At 44.9% G+C, this 27,821-nt stretch overlaps 1 protein-coding gene across 1 annotated transcript in view; it reads left to right on the top strand.

The window, feature by feature from the left end:
• The first annotated feature begins 20 nt into the window (after positions 1 to 20).
• The window catches only part of WTIP (WT1 interacting protein), a 114,513-nt gene continuing 86,712 nt past the window's right edge, over positions 21 to 27,821 (top strand). The window contains exon 1 of the mRNA XM_006028114.3: positions 21 to 104. Coding sequence (XP_006028176.1) covers positions 80 to 104 — 25 coding nt within the window. The 5' untranslated portion in view covers positions 21 to 79. The remainder of the gene's footprint in view (positions 105 to 27,821) is intronic.

Below are 27,821 nucleotides of genomic sequence, written 5' to 3'. Positions count from 1 at the left end.
GCAGTCCGGGCCGCGCGCCCCGGGCCGGGCCGAGCGGCGGCTGGAGGCGCTGACGCTGGAGCTGGAGAAGGAGCTGGAGATGCACATGAAGAAGGAGTACTTCGGTGAGTGGAGCCCGGCCCGGCCCGGCCCGGGGGGCTGCGGGGGTCGGTCGCGTGTGGCTGGGCGAGCTCCTACCTGAACCTGGTCTTGCCTCTCGCTGACTTCCTGCCCTTTGACATCCTGACTTGATGGTCTTCCCTTCCAGCCCGAATGTCTATGAAATCTATCAGACGTACGCACAAACAAACAAAAAACTATTACCCGTGGTTCCAAAAATGATATCTTTTATGAGACCGGCTGGGAAATGAAATTTAGGAAACTTTCAGGGGCCCCTGGAGTTGGGAGGCACCGGTCGCCCATGCCTGAGAGCTCCCTCCCCCTTCTGCCAGGGCTCCTTGCTGCCACCTCGCTGGCTTCTCATGGCACTCCCCCCCCCTGCTTAATGATGCTAGGTCTGAAAAATGTCACCTCTTTCCCCCCACTATTGTTCTGCCGCAATCCCCGTCCTGGTTTGACTTGGTTTTGTTGGGGGGGGGGGGGGGGTTTCCTCTCCTCTGTTCGTCCCTTCTTCAGCAGTTTGTCATTTAGCCTTGGGTTTTGGCTGGCTCCTGTGCTGGGCATTGCAGAGGCACCTGTTTGTGCTTCCGTGGCTGTTTAATTGCTTTTCTTAGGTCTGTCAGAGTTTCCATTGTAAACCTCACGTTTTGGGGCGTCCAGATGTATCGGTGTGCTTTGCTTTGGAGCTTCCCGTACAAGTTATCAGGCCAGCCGTAGGGATTTTATTCCCTGTAGATACGGGCCAAACCGGTAAAGCTGTTTTTAGGTGCTGGGTTCAATACCATCTTTGTCCTGCTTCAACAGGAGAGGCTTCTCACACGAGCATGGGGCATGTATTGTTTCTGGCCTGCAAGGCCTGGCTTGCCTTTGCACAGCAGGCAAGTCTGACAGTTTTGATTTGTCCCTGGAAAGTGAGAAGTGATGATTGTGGGTGATGTGATGAGAGGAGCCAGTCCTGCCACTGCAGAAGCCAAAGTGAGCTTGCTTTGCATATCTTCTCTTTTCCTTTCTTTCTTTGTTTCTGTTTTATAGAACAATTAGGGCTCCTTGAAATAAATGAATGAATCTTCCAGTTACTCTGCAGCATAGATTAAGCCCATTTGGTATTTTTTTAAATGAATGGAAATTGCCAAGACATTTGCATTTGAAAGGCAGCCACAGTGTGTGCAAATACTGCCCCATTCTCCACAGGTGCTGGGGCTCTGGCGCAGCCAGGCTGGTGCTGGGAGGAGAAGGGGGAGTTTGGGAGCCCTTGTTGGCAACACGCATCGCCTGCATCTACTCCTGATCTAAGTTCTGCTGTGAGGGCTCCCTGCTCACTTGGAAAGGAGGTAGGGCAAGCAAGTGAATGCACTGATCTGCCTACTGGCCATTGTTCTTGGGGAACCGAGATGCTGTGGAGGAGAGAGTTTCCCCTCTCCGTGCCCAGGCTGGATGCTGCGGAGAGGGAGGCTTTATCTCTTAGACACATTCTTTTAGCTGTTCTACATGTCCTGGAGAATGGGGATCCATAATCTGTATTGCCTTAAAGGATTTAAAAAGACAAGACCCTGCATGCTTTGGGTAGCGTATTGACACACACTAAAGCAGGGGAGTTGTTAGGAGTTGTTCATTCCTGCCCACAGAGGTGCCATTGCCCTGTGCAGTGGCACAGAGAGACGGGCTGCAGGAGGTGGGAGAGCATCCCAGAGCAAGAACGAGGACCTGGGAAAGAAGAAGCAAGGACCTGGCTTGTGGAGCTGTTTTACCTGCTTGTAAATTGAATGCTTTTTTGAACTGAAATGGGGAGTTGCACGTGGGAGAAACAAGTCAGCGAGCACCCTGAGCACTAAGAGGAGCCAGAGCACTAAGAGGAGCACGTGGAAGGCAGAGCTGGGTGAAAGAGCAGAGCACTGTCCCCTGCATCCCCTACACTGTCCCCATAGTACATGGCCAGAGGTGGTGAGGGGCTACCACAGTCTAAACAAATAATAATTCTTAATCCTTGAAAATCCCTAGAAGCTGAATGATGCTATTAGTGAATGGGCTAGGTTGGGTAACATTTGTCTTGAAAATCTGAATTGATTTCAGTGAAGTCTGAATGTTAAGATGCAGTTGGAACAGAAGAACACAAAGGTGCCTTTAAAAGAGGAGCCTTGTGAGCAGTGGCCTGGGGGTGATTCGGAGAAGATGGGTGCTCCAAAGGGAGACCATAGCGGGGGTGGGGGAAGAAGAGTGTGCTGTTGAATGTATAGAAATGTGTTTATTGCAAGGGTCCCTAGGAGCAGGTAGATCCAATGGCAACATGTTGAAACATGCCCTAACCATTAGAAGACCAGGCTTTGTCAAAGCAGTGGGAGTGTGTGCTGCTTCCGTTGCTTAGACAGGCAGGCGTAGAGCAAGTTCACAACAGCACCGCAGCAGTCCTTTGCTATTGCAATGCCACCTAGATGCCTCCGGTAACAAGGTCAAACACCCTAGGGCTGAATCTGTTGCTGACAGTACCAGTGTTCTGCTGCCTGCTTCTTTTTTGGTTTTCAGTAAGTTGCACTACTTTTAAGAGGTATTTCTGTGCTTGAGCCTGATGTTCGGAGTTGAACTCTACACGAGGTGAATAATGAATTTTCCTGAGGACTTCTGGCTTGGGACCAGTGTGAGTGAAAAACAATACAAGTAGGAGCTGCACATAGTTCAGAATGATGGGGTCAGAGCTGTCTATTGCTAGATACAGAAACCACTTACATAGATACTTTTTAGATTGTCTTTGGAAGTCTTGGACAGCAGTCCCTGAAGCAATAAAAAGGCACTTCTGAAGTTGTGTAATAGCAAGGCCTGGCATATTCCCCTGTAACAAACTTGTCCTGGCTGTCCACTCCCTTCTTACCTTAACCCTGTAAGGAGCCCTCTTAGCGGGTATCACATGAATTGAGAGGCCCTCAAACACCTGTAATACTAGGCATGTGCTAACTTTGACAAGTAGAAAATGAAAGTAGACTAATCCTCATAGTCTTACCAAGTGCAGTGAACAGGGTAACTGGTTTAATGCTCCTTATCTGGATGGCCTAAGTATCAAGTACTTAATGTGTACCTTGGGATAAATGCAACAGCTCTCACAACTGCAGTTCAAATTCAGTGCTTGTATACAGGGTGACATTTAATCAGAATAGCCACATTTAGTTTACCTTACAGGACCTTGCATCTACACATACCACCCCCCTCCCTTTTTTACTGCATTACTTGGTATCTTAAGCCATAGTGAATCATCCTCCTTGGAAATGTGTGAATGCATCTCTGTTATGCTGGCAGTCTTTCCTCTGAGACTCTACAGTATATGGCATCTCACCTGGATCTATCCCCATCTGTATACTTGTGTGCTCTCCACTGCTCTGGACACTGCCTCTGAAAGGACCACTCTGGAAGGAGGTATCAGATTAGTCCAGAGGCCTTTAAATGCCTACTGCGCTTAAATGTATTCTAATTGCACAAGTACAGAATGAAAGCTGTCATCCTGATGGTACACTATATAACCTTGACAGTAGAAACTGTTTAGATGCCAAGTTCATACCAGATGTTCTTTGCAATCAGTGGGTGCATCCCCGTGAGCGTGCACATGCGTTTCCCCAGGGATGGCTAGCAGCAGCACATAGTTGTGTCACTGCTAGCTGTCCCTAGGGAATGCACACGCACTCTGAATGGGTAGGAGAGGCTGGGCCAGCACCTGGGCTAGCCCCAGCAGCCTTTCCCAGGGACCTTCTGGGGCTGCAGCAGTGGTGAACCAGGCATGTGGAGCCTGACCAGGCTCCGGTTTATAGTGGTGCATAGGTATCTAATTTTGCCTCTGAACAACTATGCTGTGCAGAGAGCCTGTTCACATGCACCGTATGCATTTTGTGGCACCTCAAAAGCCTTTGTGATGTTGCAAAGTGCATGTTCCTACTCATGGGGATGTAGCCAGTCCATTTTCCCTTGCCATTCCTCACCTGCTCAACAATCTCCATGGATGTCACCTCCACTCCATACGTCCACCCATCAAAAAATATTCCATCTCCAGTAATTTTGGAGGGGACCCAGGTGAAGGAAATGATGGAAAATTATTTTACCATCTTGAAGAGAAGATGCTAGCTCCATGCTAAATTGGTAGTGGGGCAGGGAATATGGGAAAGCAACACTGTCATTGTTTGCTTGAAGAGTGGGACAGGTAGAACTTGTACTTTTGCTGATTTCCCTTGGCACCTGTAACACCAAGGTCCATGCATAAAAGGGCCTTATTGTCTACTGGCAACCTCAAAAGATAAAACAAACAAAAAATAAAAGAAGCAACAAAATGATCAAAGAATTAGTGACTGAATAGCAACAAAAATCTCACAGGGGGAGGAGTATGGAGGAATGGTTTTCTGGAGTAGTCTCAAAGTCTTGAAATGGAGAGCTAGGCCTCGGAAAGGGAACACACGTCCTTGAAAGTGGTGCAAGGCAGATGCTACTATGGTAAACAACTGATGGAGCCCCTTGTGCTACCGTATCAATCACAGGATACTTCCACACCCTTCCACTCAAACTTTAGGGTCTCTCCCTTCCAGTCTAGCATTTGACTGTGGCCTATCAATTAACTGAATTTCGGTCCATTCCCCAGCAACATACCCACGCTGGAGAACAGCAACTTCCAGTGTTTTGCTTCTAGTACTTTGTGGATACTTGGTTCCCCAAGCCTTTCACAGTCCTGCACAATTTGCAGGATATCCTGGTTTGGTTGTTTGTTTGTTTAATTCAGCAGTGCTGTTTGTTAATTATGTTATCAATAAAGTCAACAGCTCTTTTGGTACAACTCTCTGAAAAGCAGTATTAAGGGACCACTAACAAAACGGTTACTAAGAGAATAAGCGCGCACTTTTCAGTCCTCTTCTGTGACTATACAACTACCCTCAGTCATCACCCTGCGCCAACCTAACCTTGTGTCCTTGACCCTTTTTAGGACATTCTTTCAAGGCACCATTTTGGCTGTCTGTAATGCGTGAACACAGAAAATGTGTGTCATCTTTCATCTTCTCTTCCCCTCCCTCCCCACTTGCACATAAACTGTAGGGTCTCTCCCTTGCTTTAAGCAAGATGTCCAGATACAGCGAACAGTTATTGCACCAAGGTGCCTCATGTGGAAATATGTCCAGTGTTTCCTTGAGGCCCCCTCACTTCCACTTCAGTCTTCCACCATGCATGCTCCACTGTCATTCTGAAGCTACTTAGTTAACTCCCTCCTTTCTCTTGTTAAGATGTACAGTGAAGGGTTTCATATGCAGAAGATAAGTTGGGTCTCTCAATGACTTAAGAAGTCCTGATTCCATTAGAAGTTGAATTTAATGTCCATTGTGGCCCAAGGAACAAAATTCCACTGCTTATTCTTGCAATCGGGCATGAATACCCTGGCATCGGGAACCTTTCTGCACTACCCCTAATAATTCAGGAGAACCACCTTCCATTTTGATCACCAGGGTGAAATACCCCTTTCTGTTGATAAAGCCTTTGGCTTAAGCTCTAGGGATTCAGTTCTACTGGTAAGGTGACCATACATCCCAGATTAGCTGGGACAGTACTGGATTTCAGAAGCCTGTTCCAGCTGGCCAGTGAGAAAATGAGTGTCCTGGAAATGTGGGCACATAGTCGAGAGGGGAGGTGGAGCAGCTTGATATGCCAAGCAGGCACTGCTGCCCGCTTACCCAGTGTACCATGCCACTCTGCCCTTGCCTCTGCTTGGAGCAGTGCTGCTGACTTAGGGGAGTGAGGGGGGAGGCAGTGTATTGGATTTCCTTGTGGTTGGCGTATCTATTCGTCCCTGCGCATTTTGGGACCCTGTCTCTACAAAGCCATCAACCTCTTAAGCATTGTCAAACTTACTGATGCAGGATTTTAGTGTTGTCATAATAGGATCACAGACCTCCATAACAACAGCCCCAAGAGTTGATCTGCCAATACCAAACTGGCTGGTGCTTGTTGACTAGCCCTCATTAAGTATGGTGAGCTTCTTGTGGGTAGCAGTCTCACTTCTCCATGCTAAAGTGAACTCCTGCATAGGTAGCGTTCTCCTGCAGCTTTGGACTCAGGCTCAGCACAGATCTCCAAGAAGCTGCCTTCTGTATGGTGAAGCTCTACAGTCCCTGTGAGTGTTCCTAGTTCTACATCACCCTCCTGCTTATTAACCAAGATCAGAAATGATGTTCCACAGGGTAAAGCTACTCCGCATCATGCTCCTTGTCCTCCCTGACCTGTAACCATAATGCTGACGAACTAGCTCTCTCCAGCAGCATGACTGTCAATGCTTATGCATCTTCTGGTTTGTACTAATGTTTACCTTCACCATTGTGCACAGGGGAACGTCCTTGATGCAGCCTGACAGCAGGTCAAAATGGCACTGCCAAAATGTGGATAAGTTGTCAGACGCCAAATGAGGAATCATGGGAGTTTGTTAGTTTGATTCCAGCTCCCAGAACTCTTGCAGGTTTTGGCAGGCATCCCACAATACCCCATAAGAAAAATCCTTGAACATAGAGCTGAGCAGTGGAACCTCATACCATGGGCTCTCTGCCCAGAATACCGAGCAAGTCATTCAAACAAGCAGGGAGCTGTGGGGATGCAGTGATAAACAAGGAAAGTACCTTAAGCCGGCATAACAAAGCAGTGTGCGCGCGCTTCAGTTTGATGTAGTTAATTCACAGCGTTTACAGCGAGCATACTGATCGGATGTAATGTCCCTGTCTAGACAAGCCCTAACACTTCTGCGTGTTTTTATTGTCCATGTAGCAGAAACCTGTACACCAATGCCATCTAGTGCATTGTGATGTCTTATTATAACAGGTACATGTTACAGCAATAAGTCCATTCTCTTTAACAAGTATCTATCTTCCTCTACCAATGGACTAGATGGAGCCTGTCAGCTAGTCTACAATATCATTAAGGAGTTTGTGATACTGTAGAAAGAGCCAGGGGAAATCTATGAAGTTGTCAAATGCACCAGATTTCATAGACCTTAGGGCTGGAAGGGACCTCAAAGATCATCGAGTCCAGCCCCCTGCCCCAGGGGCAGGAAGTCGGCTAGGGTCAAATGACCCCAGCAAGATAAGCATCCAAGTGTTTCTTGAATGAGTTCAGAGTAGGTGTCTGCACCACATCTGGAGGGAGTCTGTTCCAGGTCCTGGGGTCTCAGACAGAAAAGACACTTTTTTCTTATGTCCAGCCTAAAATGGTCTTGTAGGAGTTTATGACGTTGGTCCTTGTTTTTCCTTGGAGCGCTCTGGTGAACAGATGTTCTCCCAGATCCTGATGAACAGCCCTTGTGTACTTGTAGGCAGCCACCAAGTCCCCCCTGAGCCTGTGCTTTTCCAGACTGAAGAGTCCCATGGCTCTCAGCCTGTCTTCATAAGGCCTTTCTCTTGCCCTCTGATCATACACATGGCTCTTCTCTGGACTCTCTCAAACTTCTCGTCACCCTTCTTGAATTGCGGAGACCAGAGCTGGCTGTAGTACTCCAGCTGCAGCCTCACCAAGGCCGAGTACAGTGGGAGGATGACATCCTAAGACTTACTTGAGAAGCATCCGTGGATGCAAGCCAGGGTTTTGTTTGCCTTACCAGCTGCAACATCACATTGGTGGCTCATGTTTATCATGTGGTCAGTCATGACCCCCAAATCTCTTTCAGCAGTGGTGCTAGCAAGCGTAGCACTGGCGAGCCTATAAGTATGCTGTGGGGTTTTTTTCCCCCAAGGTGGAGTACATTGCATTTATCGGTATTGAATGCCATCATCTTTGTGTCCGCCCACTTACTAAGCTTATCCAAGTCAGCCTGGATCACTAGCCTGTCCTCAGACGTGGACGCTATGCCCCAAAGTTTAGTGTCATTAGCGAATTTAGCCAGTGCGCTTCTGACACCAATGTCCACATCATTGATAAAGATGTTGCAGAGTACCGGTCCAAGGACAGAGCCTTGGGGGATGCCACTGGTCACGGAGTGTCATAATAACTTGCTGCCATTGATCACTACTCTCTGGGTCCGACCTCAAAGCCAATTTTCCAGCCATCAGGCTGGTGTAGCCGAGGCCACAGTTGTCCAATTTTTTCATGAGGAGGTCATGGGACACCAGATCAAAGGCTTTTTTTTAAATCCAGGTATATGACTTCAATCTCTTCTCCCTTGTCCAGGTGATACGTCACCTGGCCATAGAAGGAGATGAGATTGGTCAGGCAAGACCTACCCACAACAAACCCATGCTGGCTATTCCTCAGGATGTTGCCCTCAGCCAGCTTATCCAGAAGGGTCTCCTTGACAATTTTCTCGAGAATCTTACCAGGGATTGAGGTCCAGCTGATTGGCCTGTAATTCCTGGGATCTACTTTCTGCGCTTTCTTGAAGATGGGTACCACACTGGCTGTCTTCCAGTCTTCAGGTACTTCATGTGAGCGCCACAAATTTTCGAATATTTTACCAGTGGTTGGGCTATGACACCTGCCAGCTCCTTGAGTACCCTAGGGTGTAATCTGTCAGGACCAGCTGACTTGAAGGTGTCCAGCCTCTCAAGGTGATCCTTTACTAGATCAACACCGATGCTGGGTATAAATATGCAGGGCGGTCCCATTGGACTGATGAAAGACTCTATGATATTTACTTTGTAGGTTCCGATAGATTTTAAATTGGGTATACTTGATAGATTTTAGTATTGGAATGTATTTGAAATTTAAATGATACCAAGGGATGGATTGATTTTTATTTTTTAAATTTTTTTAAGGGCCCTGGGCAGTACTTGTGTGTGCAGAGTTTTGTGCATCCACTCTTGTTTTTCATACATGCTTGCAGTCGGAAAGAAACTGTATGGACCCAAGATGGGGTCAGGTTGAGACTGATAGTGATAATCAGGGTCCGGATGTTACCTGTTTCTTTTGGATGCTGTTTCAGTAAAACTTAGGAAATAAAAGTCTGCCACTGGGTGAAGTGGGGACAATGCTCTTGGTGCCTAGGGCAGTTTTTCTTGTGCTAGAATGTTGCTCTGCAGGTTTTGATTTCCTGAAGCTTTATCCATAAAATAATATACCTCTCCTGTTCCCATCAACAAAGAAGGATAGCACTTGCTACATTTTAATTGCCTTTTAGAGATGAGCCGCACTGTATATTCTGGGATTATTCCTTAATTAATCTGTCCAGGGCATGAAAAATTCATTCATCCTCGATGAGTAGGTTTCCGGGTGAGTTCTGTTAGCTTCTACAGCATCTAAGCATTGCTTTCAAAAAGGGTTTACAGCCCTCACACTTAATAAAGAATCTTTTAAGCAGATATACCTGTTGAGAGTTGCAGTGCCAGTGGGTTCCTCATGGATTTGCAACAGGCTTGGTGCTCCTGTTGGTATGCCTGTGCTGTCACTGAAAGGGAATAGAATCTGGCCCGTTGTACAAATCTATGGGTTAGGAAAGCTTCCAGCAGCACCCTCCGAGACCCTGAAGCTGTTTGTGGAAGGCCCCAAAGAGAGCATGGTAGAAGGAGAGAGCCTGGGATAGGAGTGACTGAAGGGCTACCTTAGAAGAGAAAAGGGGTAAGTGTAGGGAGAGAAAAGTAGGACAGAAGTAAACCAATGAAAAGAGGCAGAGCATTGTAATGCAGAGAAAGAGAGAGGAAGGGCTAGAAGGGTTAAGGGAGAGAAGCTGAAGAGAGAATGGATGTTGAAAACAGCACAGGAGAGAAAGGAGGTAAAACTGAGTCAGCTGTGGGATGTTGCTGCAGAAGAGCAGACCTTATTCTGGGCCAGCTGGAGGACTGTTTCCAGTTTTGACATCCTGCTCTAATAAAGATGTAGGCAAAGTGGAAAGATGCCACAGAAGGGCAAGAAAGTAAGAGGCTAAGGAAATATAACCTAGATCAAAGGCATTGGGGTTTATGTAAAAAAGAGGAATGAGGGAGATTATGATACCTGTCTTCCAGTACATAAAAGATGGTTCTTGCATCAAAAGTTGATCAATTGTTTTCCATGTTGTAGTGGGGAAGGACAAGAAGAACTCAGGTTAATGTATGGCAGGCTGTCCAACAGTGGGGGGGAGGGAGGGCACATCTCATGCCACAGACCTCCAGGTTGCAAACTCCATGAGTGCCCCCTCCCAGAGTCCTTCCCCACATCCCCACTCTCCATCCAGCCCCCTCCTGCTGCCTGGCACCAGGAGCAAGGATAGGAAGCAGAAGTGAGGAGGGGGGAGGGAGAGCCTGGAGATCCCAGCCACCTTCCCTGGTGGTACAGAGTGCAGCCAGGTAGGAGCATTTAACCCTTTGTGGACTGGAGGTGGACTGGAAGGAATTACTAAACCAAGCTCCTTATGGAAGTGGTGGATTCTCCTTTGTTGGAGGTTTTTAAGAACTTGTTGGACAAACATTGGCAGGGTCACTCTGTTTCTGAGCATGGGAAGCAGTGGCTCTCAGCCTTGCTAGACTCCAGGCATCCCTTATTAGACTAAAGGCATCATTTGGATAATGCCAGTTCTTAGCTTTCACTCCTTTTTTGATTAAAGAAACTTAATAGAGCAGTTTTTCTATTACAGTGAAGTCAGAAAGATCGCAACAGGGCAGAATGTTTTTAACACTGGACTCCTATTTGAAGTCTCTGGGTTTGTCTTATAAATCACGTTCGCGCACCTAACAGTGATGGCATTGTATTGCAACCTGCCGTGGCACCCTGGTTGAGAAACACTGGAATTTAAAAGAGAGTATTATCATCAATAAAGGGTGTTCTTTTAATTGCAAGGAGCTTAGCACTGTCAGGGAATAGAAGGCCATATGACAAGTACTTTTTGCCCAGCAAAGTGGATGTTGGGTGAATCTTTCAGCCCCTGGTATATTTCTATGAACTTACTTGGTAGTGAATAAATCCCAGCAAGGTGTTACTGAGAGGTGATGGTCCTGTGGCAAGCGCTGAAGCAAGATGCTGGAGACGTGTGCCATCTCTTGAGCCCTGCTACTGCCTTTCTGTGTGATCTTGGGAATATCATTTCTGTTGCCATAGTTCCCGATCTGTAAAGTAGGGATAAGTCTCTACTTTTCAAGACCATGGGGGCACTCGCTATGCTGGTGTTTATGAAATACTCTGAGACTGCAGGGATAAACACCCTAGAAAAGCTATACAAAAAGTGTTTTATTTTCTTTAAGCCATGTGCATACTGGCATGAAAGCGTAACTGGTTTGGGAATGGACTCAGTGCCTGCACACCCTGCTCCATGACAGCAGCCAGATTCAGTCTATTGGTCAGTAAGTCATTAAAATCATGCTAGAGTCAGAACTCTGTTCAAGCTCAGTGCTTTTATTCCCCCCCCTCCCCCCAGGATCCTTTTACTAACTTCCAGTATATTTCTCTATACTTGGAGTATGTGTTGTGCAGATACTGAGAGTGCCAATCACTTCTATACCAGTTGTGCATTTTACCAGTGCTCATGCGGACATGGTTCTGATCCTGTGATTGGCTCAGTATTATGGACTGGAACTAGCATTTTATGAACATGCAAGCTACCATCCTGCAGTCAGTCTTGGTTTAGTTCTTAGGACTTACAGCTGCCCTCCATTATCACCTGACAGTTACTATGGTTTGGAAAATTTACCAGCATACATGCCTCTCTGAACACCAAAGCTGATTTTTTTTTTTTAAGCCATAGGCTGATGCAGGCCATATGATAAGGGAGTGAGGAGATGAGCTATATCATTCTATATATCTGAAATAGAGACTGTCCTCTGCTTGTTGGGCTGCCCAGACTTATAAATGTTGAATAACAGTCCATGCTTCAGAGTGCTGTGGTCTGAAGCATATTAAGCTTTCTGTCATTGGTAATCCTCGAGCCACAAGGTCTTTTCTGTCAAACACCGAGCAGTTTGAGGCTGGTTTATTCCTAGGATGCAATCTCAAGTTTGAAACTAGGGTTATATTATATTCCTATAGACAAAGCCAGTGAAATTTCCAGCAGTCATTTCAGACTTCTTAAAAACCAGCAGAAATCCCCCTCTCAAAGGCTCAAGAAAACATCCCCCAGTGAGACTTGGAGGGAAGAATTATGTTCCATGTGACTTGAGCTCTTATTGGATAGCTTGGGGCCTGGCCCTCATAGATTCATAGGGGTATATTGCCCACTGTAGTGTTAAATCACCCACCAGAGATCATGCTGAAGTAAGCAATTTTTGGACCATTTTGACAGGACTAGGTAGGACTAGCCCTCAGCCAGAGGGTCACCATCATATATGGGCTGCATTTCATGAGACCAAATCTGATCCAGTGTAATATGAAATATTTAAATAGTATGTTTCAGAAACAAAAGCTAATGCTTATAAATGATCCACCTTAAAAATACAGTGTGCCCCCTCATTGGTTCCATGAGGGCAGGTAATATACAGGCTCTATATCCAATCTGTGCTTCTGTCATTAATGCCAGGAAAATAAATCCTAGGGAACAAACAGCCATATTGATTTCAAATGCTATTTAAAAAAATCAAGGTTGCCAAATAATACAACTGACAGGTTTGGCTGGGAAAGATGTTTTCATGTTCAAGTTTCTAGCAGGGTTGTGCAAAACAATGGAAAGAAAATAAAATTGTGATAGCAATGAGCCAAAATATAGGGTTATTTTATGAGTAAAGAGTGTGCTCTATGCTTGGCATAGTCCATTGTACATCCCAAAAGGTACGAGAGGGCAGAACTTGACAAGGTTTTTTTTTTTTTAACTGCAGCGAAGGTACTGCCTTATTTTTCTTCCCCCTTCCTCACCTTCCCTGGAAGAACGTGACCAGGGTGAGTCCTTCACGAAGCACTGCAGCATGGTGTGTAAGTTGTGTTCATTTCCTAGGAAATGTATACTGTTGTTTCTGTGCTGGGGCAAGGTTCTGGCTGTTTTAGAGGGTCACCCTTGCCTATGAATTCATGCTGTTTCACAAAATAGTGGGCTGCTTTACCATGCACTTTGTACTCCCAGGCTGCCTGCTCTTTTCTTCCAGAGAAAGTTGTTAGCATTCCTTTAGCTCATGTTCTCGCATTCCACATCTGAGGAGAATGCAGGATGGCTCTACCAGAGTAGATTTTTTTTTTCAATAAACTGTAGTTATATTCTTTCAGAGCACATATGTTTTGTTTTATAGCGTTATGATGCAACAATTCTGCCTTCTGAATTAGATGGGTCCAATACAGTTTCTTCATTCGTGGCCTAAGAAAAAGAATGCTCTTTAAGCTGATATGGTGCTGTATTTGACTCATGCTGGACATGGAGAAAACACATATGTACCTTTATGAAGAGAATGGGTAATAAATTATACAGAGCAAAACTGAAACAACATAAAAGAAAAATCCACCAAAATGTTTGGCGACTCTAAGGTTTATGAGCCACTTAAAAAGACGCTTGCTGTTCATTTAAGAGCAATGCACTTAACTGCCTGAAACATTCAAGTTCTGACAGGAAACTGATACCTAAGACCTGTGTGATATGGCATCTCTTGAAAGTATTCCAAGGGCGTGATCAGCTCCTGTTCAAGTAGGTAGCAAAAATCCTGTTAACTTCACTGGGAGTAGGATCTTGAATGTGGCAAACAGACCTCTGTGAGGACTAGGCTTTTAAAGGGATTTGCATAGTGCCCATCTCATCAAATGTGTGAGCTACCCAAACGTTATGCAAAGCAAATTTCATATTTTGGCCAGAAGAGGTTGTACAGTCACCCAATGTGGGAGATGGAAACAATACTGTGTCATTTGCCTTACTATTGCAAATAAACAGCACAGTTCAGAATCAGAATTTTCAGGATCATTTAAGAGCAGGAATGTATGGAAAGATGTTTCATTGTATTCTAATAATGAATATATCTGAGAAGACTGCAATCCATTTGTAGGCTATTCATTAAAAGAGTAAGAGCTTAAAATTAAATATAATACTAGCTGTGAATTATACATTCACCTATATTAGTAATGTATATTTTCTCCAAAATCCCCTGGACAAATTTTCTTATGGCTGTCTTTATCCTTCATTTCTAGCCATGGCTATTTTATTGTATTCTCTGCTTATTTGTCTTCTAAATCTTCTTTTTTTTTTTCTCTCATAAGAAAAAACCTGTCTTTCTGTTTGATTTTTGTGGTGGAATCATGCAGCCAGATTTTCATTTTGAGCTGTAGAATAAAAGTACATTTTTATGTTCATACCTTTGCACCCAGGATGAATATTGGATATAAAAAAACATTAGGCATTGTTTGGAAATAGTAAATGCAGCATGGCTGGAGAAGAGTTCTGGGGTGAACATCCACCCTCTTTTAATATTAAATTCTCTTGGTGTCTGTTTCTACCCTTCAGCTGATGTTCTTACTGCAGCACACATTGTCCTTTTCTGTTAACCTGAGCTTAGTTTGTTTTTAAGTTTTGATCGACACAACTTGGCAGTGTCTTGCTGATCAGAGGAACTGTGGGACACCCGCATAATAGAGCATTCATTGCCATAATGATTTGTAGAGGAGCAAGTACTGCATCTCTTCCTACTGGAAAATTTCACTTCTGCTGAAACCCAATCCCATACTTCTTTGGAATGATTCTGTCAAATTGCTAATGTCACAAGTTATGTGCTCCAGCAACTTTTAGAAAAGACCTCTATGACTCATCAGGAAAAAAAAAAAAAGCCATCAGTGTGGTTTCAGTTAGCGTTCAACGAGAACTACTGTATTTATTTTTATTCTTAAAGAGCCTCAACTTGATAAATATCTCTTGGGTATTTGAAACATTTTCTATAATGAATTATGGATGCAGGTAGAAGCAAGTTATCTCATTAGTTTTTGTCAGCCCTGAGCACCAAACCAGTGGCTACAAACACATGAACGGGTACCATTTGATTGCTGTGATCAGTTGTATTTTTATCTGGGCCATAGAGTTGGAGCAAAATTATGAAACAGGGTCTAGGTCTGGGGAGGACTTAGGATCATAACATCGTAGGAGAGGGCTAGAAGGGACCTCATGATATCGTCGTCATCATCATCAGTGAGACCCGCTGATCAAGGCAAGATCATCCCAGACTAGACCATCCGAGCCAAGTCTGTCCAACCTGCTCTTGAAAATTTCCAAGGATGAAGATTCCATAATTTATTTAGGAAGCCTGTTTCAGTACTTGATCACCCTTCATCAGAAAGTTCCTCCTCATCTTCAACCTATATTTCCCCTAGTTACGCCACTGTCTACATTTGATTGGTGAATTTTTCATATTGAACACCACAAAAATTCTCCTTTTTAATATGCTTAGTAGGAAAAAGACAGCAAAATAAAGAAAGCAAAAATATTCATGTGGATTTGGAAGGTTTTACAGTGATTTGATTGATTCATTAGGATCATGTTTCTTGTAGTCTGTGAAGACCCAGTGATCTCTCCAAACCTGAGGATTACCCAGCCTTTCAATCTAGAGCTGTTGTTTGAACCTTCTTCTTTGTGGCAAATCTGCTTCTCAGAGACAAAGCACAGCACTCTGACACCATTAGTAGAACAAGGCTCGTGGACCTAAGGTTTTGACTGCGAAGGTACTGCAGCATTCTCTTCCCCGTCATTATTGCATGACCTGTGAGACAGTGTACTTGGGCTTTGGAATTGGGGAAACATTTTGACGTTTATCTTGCTGGGATCCTTTGACCCTAGCTGACTTCCTGCCCCTTGGGCAGGTGGCTAGACCTGATGATCTTATGAGGTCCCTTCCAGCCCTAATGTTTATGAAATCATGATACCTTTTGTGGATTTTGGTCTCCAGTACCAAAAGGAGCAGCAGTAAGTAGCACGAGGAGACCTGAACTCTGAGTAGCCATAACACTGTGCCAGAAAATTTTGGGGTTGGATTTTAGTACAAGAGCAGTTACATCTGTGAATGCTCAGTAATTCGAGACCTGCTGGCATATAAAGAAAATCTGTGCATGCACGTACACTGCATTTCTACTTGCAAAGCCAGTCCTCCCATATGCAGAACCTCAGTTTCAGGCATGTACCTGGGGTTTCCACATGCAGATGGAAGGGAAAGTGGATGAAGTGTTTGTGTATAGTGCTGTCTCATCTGCAAATTTGGGTCAAAATGTTTACTCGTAAAGGCTTCCAGGACATGCAGTGACATTGGTTTTTGCCAACTGAAGTGTATTTTGCAGCCTTGTCAGTGTTTTTGAAATGGGGACCTTTGAGGAGAAAAATAGGGCCTGTGGGTAAAGTTCTACACTTACTTTATACTGGTGAAGTCAGTGTAGTTGCATTTGTGTAGCTAAGAGCAAAATTAATCCCAGCACCTTTTAAATCAGGTTTAGATTGAGATCTATGTCAAGAAGGTATTTGGGGAAAACACTAAGTTTTAAAAAAAAAAAAAAAGCCTGGATTGTCCTTGCTGAACTGGGGCAGTAGGGATTTATGCTGGTATCTTGGGCCTCCGCACAGGAAAGTCAGTGGAAACCTTGCCCTTGACTTCAGTGGTACATATTTTTTCTCCTGTTGTGGAATTCCTACTACAATCCCTTTGCATAGTAGTAAATATCCTCCCTGTGTATGTAATTAGAAAAGAGCAAACAAGATGAACTGATTTAGAGGAGCTGAGCAATATGTTGTAGACTTTCTTATTGTCTTTGGATCCTGCCCAAAGAAACGCTGCTTACTTCTCTTGACCATTTGCTCATTAGTAACCAGCTTTGCTTTTGACTTTGACAGGACCAGGGTTAGACCCCCCAGTTTATATGGAACCTGTCTGATTCGATCCGATTGTTGTTTTTTTTCCCCCCCCTCCCAAAGTGAATACCAGTTTTTACCAAATGGATTCAAATGTAAAGAAGCAAAAGCATGTTATGAATCTAGGCAAATCTACTGAGCTGCATAAAACTGCTGCTTTGTTCCACCAGGCAGTCAGGAAGAGCCACACTTGACTGAATATTGATAAATCTGCTTCTTTTAGAAAATGTTTATCCTTGAGCTGTTGCAGTTGACATGTTGTTAATCTTTTGCGGGTTGCGCAATCCTCAGGTGTAGAGTAGGGAAGTAGCTAATTGCTGGGATGCTAAGGAAGAGTTTTAATGAATGTCAAACACTCCTGTAACTTTTTTGCCAGGCAGTTATACGAAAATTCACTGTAATTGGTGTGCTGCCTGGTCGTTAATCAGAGCCATGCTTTCCAGATTTAAACACTTGATAGAAAACAGTGCTATACAACAGTCAAGTGTATTTATGTTCCAAATTTGGAGCTGGTCTGAGAAATGAGCATTTTTTTTCCTACAACATGCAAGTACACGTTTGTTGATATTCTTAGAAGGTGAAGCATGTTTGTTGCATCTAGTCTTAACAGCTAATGACAAAGTTTTCAGTTTCAGCACTGTAAATCAGGAAAAACCTTCAGTTAAATCAGTGGACTTACTAGTGTAACTCCAGTAAAACTAGTATAAGATGAGGATCAGGTATAATATATTTAGCTTTAGTGGCCTATCTGGGGAAAAAACTCCTGAAAGTTTTGATTTTCTTCAATGACTTTGAATTGTGGTACAGCAGACTTTGTGCTGCGTTTTACTGGGTCTAGAACAGGGGTCGCGTGGCATGCGAGGCCATTTTGCTCAGCATGCCACGGCCAGCCCCGGCTCTGGGAAGCGACAGAGCCTGGCTGCAGCCAGGAGGCTGCAAACAGCTGTGCTGGGCTCTGGAGCCCTAGCATCAGCTCTGTACTGGCGCGTGTACCTGCTCATTGGAGCGGCCAGTGAGGAAGGGGCCTGAGGCAGTGCAGCCCCGATCTTTCCCCAGCTCCCAGCACAGAGCTGGTGACTGGGCTCCAGAGCCCAGTGCAGCTGTTTGTAGCCAGCCTGGGCTCTGGGCAGCTTCAGCAAGCAGCGGGCAGGCTGCAAACAGCTGTGCCAGGCTCCACAGCTCTGGCAGCAGCTCCATGCTGACGGTGACTGCACGTGCACCTTGGGACAGGCTGCACTGCCCCACTGTCTGCCCCAAGGCATCACCTCCGTGCCAGGAGCAGGGGAGAGACGGAGGCTGTGCTGTCTCAGGCCCCTCCCCCACTGGCCCCTCCAACACGTGGGTGCACACACCGGTACAGAGCTGATACCAGGGCTTCAGAGCCTGGCAGCGGGCCCCGGCTCTGGGTAGCTGCTGCCAGTTGGGAGCCTGGGCTGCTCCCAGCAGGCAGCTGGGATGCTGCAAGACCTGCTGGGAGCAGCCCGGGCTCCAGCAGCTACCCAGAGCTGGGGTAGCTAGCTGCTGACAGCAACAGAGCCCGGGCTGGGGGGCAATGGGCAGCAGGGCTGGGGGGCAAGGGGCAGCAGGGCTGGGGGGCAGGGAATTTGGGTGGGGGGGCTAGAGGCACAAGCAGGGCATCCTGCCATGTGCCCCCTGCCCTCATTTTGTTTTTCTGGCATGCCAGCACTCCGGCACCTTCCAAGGTAGGCATTGCGGTGTTTTTCAGCCCTCTGGCCAAAAAACGTTGCCTACCCCTGCTTTAGAACACACTCGGTATAGTAGAGGACTGTTCATAACTCTTAATGAAAAAAAAATGTCACAAAAGAGATCAGAAATAGTATAATTATTTTAAGTAGATAATCAGTTGTCTTCCATGATTTTACCCAAAGCAGGTAAGGATTGCTGTCAAAATGAACAGGCCCAGAACTCAAACTAATCTAAAAGAGTATTGAAATAATCCTGATGGAGGTGCAGTCAGTCAAAAATGCCAGGTACTTCCTTGGATCTGTGATGAGCAAGCTGGTTTCTTTGCAGTCAGTCAGTATACCCATCCATACCAAAAGTAGTTTCACGCAGCCAGCTCACTTCATGATGAGCGGACAGTTTTACCGGGATGTGTTAGGAACCTGCAAGTAGTTAATGTATTTTAAAAATGTGTTTGTTAATATGCTTACATTTTTTAAGAGAAAGGGAGGAGAGTGCCAGTTTCACAGCCCAGAAGCATGGCAGCCTCAGTTTTGTTCTTGTTTTAATGGGCAAATAATATTTCTTTATATTGGCATGTCCATGTGCTCTTCAGGACCATTCAGAAATAACGGGGAACCTGTGATAGAGTAGACATCTTTCATGCTCTGTATGCTTCTCCGTTCCTTCTCTGCAGGAACCATCTGTGTGTGGGAGAGAATCCATCCTTGTTTATAGTCGTTGGCCTCTCACCTGCGATGGCCAACATGGGCATTGTGGTGATGTGAACGTCAGAGTTTGCAAATTAATGTTACACAATTCAGCCACCAACCAGTAACAGCTTGGAGGAATGAGCCTGCATTCTTCTCGTACCCCCAAATCCCAGTGATAATACTTCAAAAGAGGTGCTGGGTGAGCAAGAACTGCAGAATCAGGACTAGGCATTTCAACCAAGGGTTTAGTAAGGAAAAGTTACCCAGAACCATCCTATCTTCCATCATACGGAAGTTTAGTTACGTTACTCTGCTGTGAAGAGTAACATTTTCCTCTCAGCCAGGGCAGCCTCCGTTTAACGGGCGGAGCATCAAGCACAGTATATTTTTATCTGGGCACATTTTTATTATGCCCAGTCATTCTCAGAAACACTTTTCTTTAATCCGAACACCGCCTCTGTATTTTACTAGATGATATATGATGTGTTTGGAGTTTTTGCAGCAGCACTTCAGGGAATTGTAGTTTTACTGTGGACATTTTGAAGTGCTGGATACAAATTTCATGTAAGTGGTGCTAAAAATAAGGTCCCAGATCAGAGATTAAGATTTTGAAAAAGGAGAGAAATCAACAATCAAGCAATTATGATATGTTTAATGGAAACACAGATGTTCATATTAGTCATACTTAGGAAGGTTCCCACTTTGCTGTATGGTCTGTTTAACAGGGTAGATTCTGTTCTGTTAGAAAACAAAATCTATATATAATGCCAGCTAAAAAAAACCCCTTGGTTTGAAAATATTTGATATGTTAAATCTGCTCCTCCCAGTTCTTCAGAGTCATTTTCTTAGGTCATTGATGCTAGTTTGAGAGATTTCTGGATTAATCTGGGATAATTTTTTCTTACTTTTTATTAAACAGCAAGAGATCAGGGACTTAAGTAAAGCATCCTTCAGATTCTTTCATCTTCTTTTCTGCCTTACCTGTATACTGTCTTGGTACACACCTTCCTACATGTATCCACTATGGATCAGTGGTATAAAGGTTCAGGTACCAAGCTCCAGGTATAAAGTCTGAAATGGTTCAGGTATAAAGTCTCTGTGCTTCACATAAAAGCTTTGCAAAGATCTGTCTAAGAAACTGGTATCTTGGCAGATAAACATATTAATTTCCTAAATGTTACTGCATAAATAACAAAGAACAGATTGATATAATATAAACAAGAATTCTAATGCATTAATAAATTCTCCTGACTTCTCTGCTGATGTGGAGCTGGCTTTCAGTGTTCAGTTTCCCACCCATTCCTCTCTTTCACCAGAGATCAGTCTATAGACGGGCTATTTGAATCCTAAGAAGACTCTCCATTCAGAAATCCAGTATCCCACTGATTCACGGGTGCTCCCTTTAGTGCATTTTCATGTGGTGCAGACCGAGTCTTTTGCCAGTGTAAATTAGCATGCTACAGCTCCATGGTGATTTAAGTTACAGAAGAGACATGCAAACACCTGCTTTTCCCTCATGTCCTCCCTGGGGCCTTTTTGGTCACTAACTTTTCACTAAAGATGTGGGGGTGGGGGCAGGGGGTCACATACTTTCTAGCTTGTCTGCTGAGCTTATTGCACCCATCAGGAACTGTGCATATTCCCCGCTGGATCGGGGATTCCCGGCAGTCCCAGCCCTTGCTAAATAAATCCGAGGGCTTTACCATGCCAAATGCATAGGGGCTCACTTTGCTTGGCCAGCAGACAGAATTGCTGAAGGCAGTGTTTGTTTCTGAAGTGTTGAGAGAGAATGATGAATATGAACAGTCAGGGAATGCTGCAGTGTGAGGAATATATTGCCCAGACTGAAAAAACTCAACAGTGTGGTTTGGCACCAGCCAGTGCAACCCCTAAAAATGTCATTGCCTGATTCAGAAAGAAAAAAATCCAGAACTTGGCATATCTAGTGGTGTTTGGGGCTCTTGGATTTGCTGGCATCACTGGGCAGGGCAGGGTAAGCCCGGGTCATTCCTTGCTGCTCCTTTTTTGTTAACCATCCACTCAAGCTTTTCTGGAAGAGGTGCAGGCCTGGAGTGGGGGTGGCCTTAGTGGTCAAGGGAGTTAGTGCAGCTCTGAGGTTTCAGAGGCCGCAGAGTGTCTCCCTTCCCACTCCCACCATGTGTGGGGGGAGCATTCTGTTCTGCCAGACCACAACTGCACCAGACAATTTGGTCGGTTAGGAGTGGGGTGGGAGCAGGGGGTTACCATGCTCTCCTTTAAAAGGGCCTTTCAGAATATGCCAACCATGTTATATTTTGAGGAAAATCCTAAAGCCAAGTCCTAAGACTTTTCCTGACCTCACCTGCATTCCTTAAGGGACCTCAGTTGGTGAGGAACTGGGATAGAAAGAGGTGATCTCCAAAGGCTAATTTACATTTGTTCACAAAGAAAATACTTTGAAGATGCCCTGAATCACAGGTTAGCAAAGTAGTCCCCCTGCCAGCCATGCATGTGCACAGCTTCCCTTCCCTGCAGTCTCTCCTTAACATGCTGCAGAGTCTTCACTTTGCTTCCTCAGTGGGGCTGTGATAGGAATGAAGTAAGCAGGGGGAGGCAGGGAGGTAATGGCATTACAACAATCTGTCTGTACCAATGGCTTCCAATTCAGCCCCGCTCAACTTGTGCTATGGTCACCCCAGCCTGGGCTGTTTCCATCTAGTTTATTGCTATGGCTTATTGGAAAAAAAATGGATCCTACATGTGAATCCCTTAAGGCCAAATCCTGAAGTCCTTACTTGGGCAAAATTTCTGTTGAACTGACTAGGAATTTTGCCTGATTAAAGACTGGTTTGACCCATGTACCGATACATCAGGGAAGGGGGTTGGACCTGATGATCTGTTTAGGTCCCTTCTGACCCTAAGCACTATGATACTATGATCCATCATCAGAGAAAGGGGGGATTTTTAGCATTAAACAGGAAAGAGAGTTTGTTCTGTGTCCTGACAGAGTGCTGCACTAATTAAAAGTACTTCACCTAGAGCCTTTTCATCTCCCAGCATGGTAGATGAGCACAACAGACCCATGGGATAAGTGAGTGAATGTCCCAATTTTGCAGATGTAGGGGAACTGAAAGCCTCCAGTCAGCCCCAGAACAGAAGGGGAGTTAAAAGACTCCTGCTCAGCCCTATGGGTTTCACTTTTCTCTCACTAATTTCTTCTTGTGCCCCTGTATCAGTGACCCTGGCAAAAACTGAACCAAATCCTGTCCTGAGGCACCTGAGTCAATGGGAGCAGCACTGCTGTAACTGACAACAGCATCTGACGCAAAGCTGGGAATGAGCAGGGTGCATTAAAACTAGATTGGACCTGGATCCACAAATGTCAGGGGTGGGTGGCCAAAACCATTGAGGCGCACACTGCAGATTCTTGACTGCCTCCCCCTGTCCACATCACATGGGTTCTTCACTTTGCACAAACAGATGTTCTGTGCTCCATCCCACGCATTCTTGCCTTCCTAGCCTCTCTCTTCTTTCTTCTCCAGCTCCCTCAGGCAGGTCAGGATACTCAGCTGGTATAAACTGGCATATTTCCATCCAAGTCAATGGAATGAGTTTGCTTTCCACCAGCTGAAGATGTAGACAGTAATTCTTTAAGGATTCTCTCCTACACTGGATGAGGATCTAATCCCCATTATCCTGTCCTAATTGCTTTTTTGAATACTTTCAGGTAGGTATTCTGCTTTATCATCACTTCTTCCACTTTTGTCTTGTGCTTTCCACTCAGGCAGCTGTAGTGCAGGTTTCCGTATTCACTGATCTACAGAAACCCTCCTAGGACATATGTCCCCTCTTATGCAAACTAGGTAGGTGCACTGTTCCCCAAGGTTGCACCTAATTTTCTTGCAACTCATTTAATGCTAGGCAAGACAAAGCCCTCAACAGTACAGTAAGCAATTCTTCAGAAACCTTTGCGCAGGCACATTTCCAAGAATATCTAAGTTATGTGTCCACCTCTGACTGGGCGGGCTCTCAAGAGCATGTTTGACACATGTGGTTAGGGTGTTTTTAACTTAAAAAGTCTTCTAGATCAATGTGTGAAATCAAAAGTGTGATCAGAATCGGACTCAAGCTGAGCAAAGAGATCTGAGCAGGGTCTAAAGGATCTAAGGGGAAGAAGTAGCCTTCACAGTAGCATTGAAATGTTGTCTTGGCATCATTTGTTTGTGTAGATCTTGTTATGTCAGGAGATCTATAGCTGATGCAAGGCCCACCGAAAACACATGTGGACAGAATGAAGCATCAGCTTATCTGAAATTGACTGAGCCAGACCTACAGTATTATTTGGTGGGTGAATACTCCAAAGTGCTCCTCATCCCTGTTACTCACCCTCACTTGTTTGTATTTGGGGCAATTTTCCTTCACCATCTCCAGTCCACTAACACAGGAGTGTCAAGCTCACCTGGGACCTTTGGCCGAGTCCAGACTGCAGAGCACCTTCCAGGCCACATCCAACTTGAGGGGCATGAGTGCTGCTGCACTGACCACCACAACAGCAGTGTGGGGTTCAGAGGCAGTGGATGCTCAGGATCCAGCTGGATCAGGGGATGTGCAGGGTCCCATGGCAATGGGAGCATGGGCAGTGCAGGATTCAGCAGGGACAGGGCAGTGCATGGTCCTGTGGTGGTGGGTGCGCAGGTGATATGGGGTCCAGTGGAGGCGGTACGAGGTGCAGTGGCAGGAGCGCAGGGTCTACTGTGAATGCTGTGGACACAGGGTCTAACAGGGGTGAGGATGTACAGGGTCTAGTGGGGGCGGAGGTGGCAGGATTGTGGGGTCCAGCCATACTCAATGGTGCTAAAGCGACCAACTTTTGGTGCCCTCTGGTAGCATGCTGGCTCAGATAGAGGCTGCATAGGCTGAATTTAGCTCACTGAACCATGTGTGTCCCCACTGCACTAAGAACTTCATAGCTGAGGTTTTTGTTCTGGTTTTCCTATAACAATCTGCTGCTTTTGCTTTTGGGGAACATCATGGTACAAATGCTACATCCAGCCCCTTTCAAAAACTTTTTTTTCAGAGAAAACTGCATGCTACCTTGTTCTCAGTTTGTCAACAATACCCAGTTAAAGGTACAGCTTAAACAGTTGCTGTCATGTAGTTTAGGCTCCACACTATCTTTTACCAGTGTATATTTAAAAAAGGGGTTGTGCAGTCTAATCCAAATTCCAGTGAAGCCAAGAATAGTCTTTCCTCCAGCCTGAACGGGCTTTGGATCAGGTCCAGGTCTTGACGATTACAGCACCAGGAGTCTGAGAACCAGGAATCCTGGCTCTTATTTCTTTTCTGTGCCATTATTCTGTGTGACTGGGGTTGGTCACTTGCAGTTCCCCATCAATGAAGTGAAGATTATCATAAAAGCTAGAAACATGGGTGCTCTGACAGCAAGTGCTATAGAAACACCTGTAATACAAACTGTATCTATCCAAGTTAAGAGGCTTGACCACTTAGTCCTTGATATATTAGAGGTCCCTCCCCACCCCCCTGAAGGAAGCTTCTAGTGAGTGGGAAGTCCTGGTTAATAAGTATTAACAGCTCCACAGTGGAATAACCTCAGCTCATCTTGGGTACAGAATGAATTCTCTGACCTATCGCTTCGTTCAATAACATTGCTCCTTAGAAACAAAAAAAAATAAAATAATGGCCGTCTCCCAACAGTGTTTAATGAACCCACAAACAGATTGTTTATTGAATTATTCAGGACATGCAGTTTGAGACTCCACTAAGGATTTGGGTTGGGAGAACAGTAGAAGCATTGTCTCCAGATCTAAATTGGAATATATCATCTCCAAGGTCAGAAGTAACAGCTTTCGTCATAAACGACCTCATGTACGCTTTCATGCCATGGCTCAGGGCTGGGACATTCATGCTGAGATTACAAAAAAAAAAAGTGAGGTTTAGATTCTGCTTCAGAGCTGAATGGGCAGCATAGGTATATGCTGGGTTCTGCACTGTGCAGGTGCTCCTAAATAGGAATTAAGCTACTTTGTATTTAGGGCATATCTTTTTCCCCAGGAGATCCCAAAATGTATTCTGAGAGTGTCAGCACAGACCTTCTGGACGTCTTTACATGCACTGTGGAGGTGGGGTGGGGGAAAGTGCTTTAATTAAAGCTACTCTTGGGAACCACTCTAATTAAAGCGCCTGCAATGTCTCGTATATTCAGTATCCTGCATTTCAAAATGGTAGCAGGGGTGCTGTAACTAAAGCTTAGTTGATAAGCTGCAGTTAAAGTGCCCCTACTACCATTTTTAAGTGTGGGGATGCTGAGTACACAAGACATCCAGGCTGTTGGAACATGCTGCTTAGTAATTGCAGCAGGCATCCCAAATGTCTACAAGCATCCAAGGACAATGGATAGAGCTTAACGTGGACTGTGTGGGAGGAGAAACTTCAACAAAGGACCTACCCCAGCTCTTATGAAGCATGTCCTGGGATTTGAAATGTCCAGGAATCTCTATTCAGGGCCTAAGCTGAAGGGCTTTTCTCACTCTTAGTGCATGGATCTCAGTCAATCTGATGTAGCAGGTATAGGGCCAAATTGTCTGTGCCAGGATTTGAACCCGCTGTAGAGGAGGAACCCAACTATTTCATAGGTGTGACTCAAACTACCTAGCTACACTTGATAGAGATAGGTAATGCACCTTTTTATTTGAGTTTGCACCTGGAGAAGTTGGGGAATGGGATGCATTCGGCAGGAAGTAGTCAACAGTATGGTGTTGACTAGTCATCAGCCAGACCAGCAACAACTACATCTTGAGTCTATTGCTTGGATGATGAAAGTGTGGTGTTCTACTAGACACCAGCAAACTTGGATCTACCCTTTCTACTGATCAATTTGTTTTTCTTATCCTCCCTGAAGAGATCTCTCTGTCTCCGTCTAGGATCCTAGACAATCAGAGATGACTGTGTGCTTAGTACTAGATTGAAATAGCCTCTAGTTAATGGGGAGCAAACAATGATCTGCTGTATGAAATGGACAAACAGCTTCTTCCCAGAAAAGGCAGTATCTTCAATATCACACACCCTAAAGGAGAAAAGAAGGGAGGACTTGTAGGCACAAATTCAGTAAACACTCTCTGTATGTTACTTTTAACTGGTACGGAAACAAGACAGCACTGTTTTCTTTATCGATTCACTAAAAGCTTCCTTTATTTCCATTGATATCATTATGGAAGAGACAAGTCACATAGAGGCAACTGCTCTCATAATTACCCTAACAAAATCACCAAGTCTTCCAGAAGGCTTAAGTAGAGCATTCTCTGTTAGAAAGGAAAGAAGGGGCTTTTGCACATGTATGTCAGAGCAGAGCAAATGAGCATAAAGATTCAAAAATGATATTATTTGAAATTGATGGAAATATCACATGTAGTTTGGGCTATAGTGATTTACATGATTAGGACCAAAATCCTAACTGATGTGATGCTATATGTGATGATTGTGATTATTTAGATTAACTTTTTACTTTGGGGTGAATTTCATTCTAGTTTAAGGTTTCAGGTCTTCCTTTTACCATGAAATAAGTGCAGTGTAGGCTAACATCCCACCCTCTGTCCACTTGGAGTCCATGTCTAGGGAGTGAGAGGATCCAATGTCCATCTCCATTTCCAGTCAGTCCTTGGCCTGTCTCTGCTGACTGTGCTCACAGGGGTTCCAGAAGTTGTTGGTTGTGGTCATCTGGTTATTTCACTACTAAGAAATGAGCTGACAGCACTGATCTGACCTCCCAGAGGAGTTTGTGAGGAATGGAGGTCAACATCACCACCAAACAAGCTCTTCATCACAGATCCTACAGTTTGCCCACCTACCACACCATCAGTGTGCCTTGCTGAATAGGTTCCGGACAGGGCAAGGTCCATACACAGCCAGCCTCCACCGTGGGGGTCTTCGCAACAACCCAGACTGTAACCATGGCAAAACGCACAGCATGGCGCATATCATTGATCACTTCCTGCTAACTAAGTTCAGTGGTTACAGGAACTGAACCTGGCCACTGAGGTTGCTATCACATAGCTCAGCGATTATTACATACATGCGGATGTGACTGCTACCCTGAGATGGATATGAATCCGTGACTTAATGATAATTATTGTATTGTCCACTTAAACTTCACCTTTCATGCAACTTCCAACTGACTCTATACAGGTGGCTGAATACTGTAACTTCCGTTTTATATGTATAGACACTGAGGTGGAAAGGGTTCTCTCTCCTTATCAGTCCTCTGTCATTCCTCTATTTTAATTTTAAAATAAAGCAGATAAACATTTCTCATACTGTTCCCTCTTTTTCAGGGATTTGCCTGCTGTTGAGAATTGCACTGAGATGCAAAGTTCAAGGGGTGATGTAAAATGGAATGAATTCTCCTTTTAGCTGCTATGAACAGTGACCCCTCATATCAATGAAGTGTTGACTCTATAACGGTAGTAGGATTATGCATTTGTGTTATTTTTTCCCCAAGCCCTCTAAGTCATAAGTTAACTAACATTTCACTACTCTGTAACTTTTCAAAACAGCAAAGGGTAATTTTAGCAAAAAATGAATACAATCACATCTGTTTGGAGGAGCTATTCACTAGAACCAGCCAAAAGGAAGGTTATCTTTCT

This window comes from Alligator sinensis, unplaced genomic scaffold (assembly GCF_000455745.1).
Source record: "Alligator sinensis unplaced genomic scaffold, ASM45574v1 scaffold170_2, whole genome shotgun sequence".
NCBI classification, from domain to species: Eukaryota; Metazoa; Chordata; order Crocodylia; family Alligatoridae; genus Alligator; species Alligator sinensis.
The sequence above is the reverse complement of the archived record's forward strand: the minus strand, read 5'-3'. Positions and strand labels throughout refer to the sequence as shown.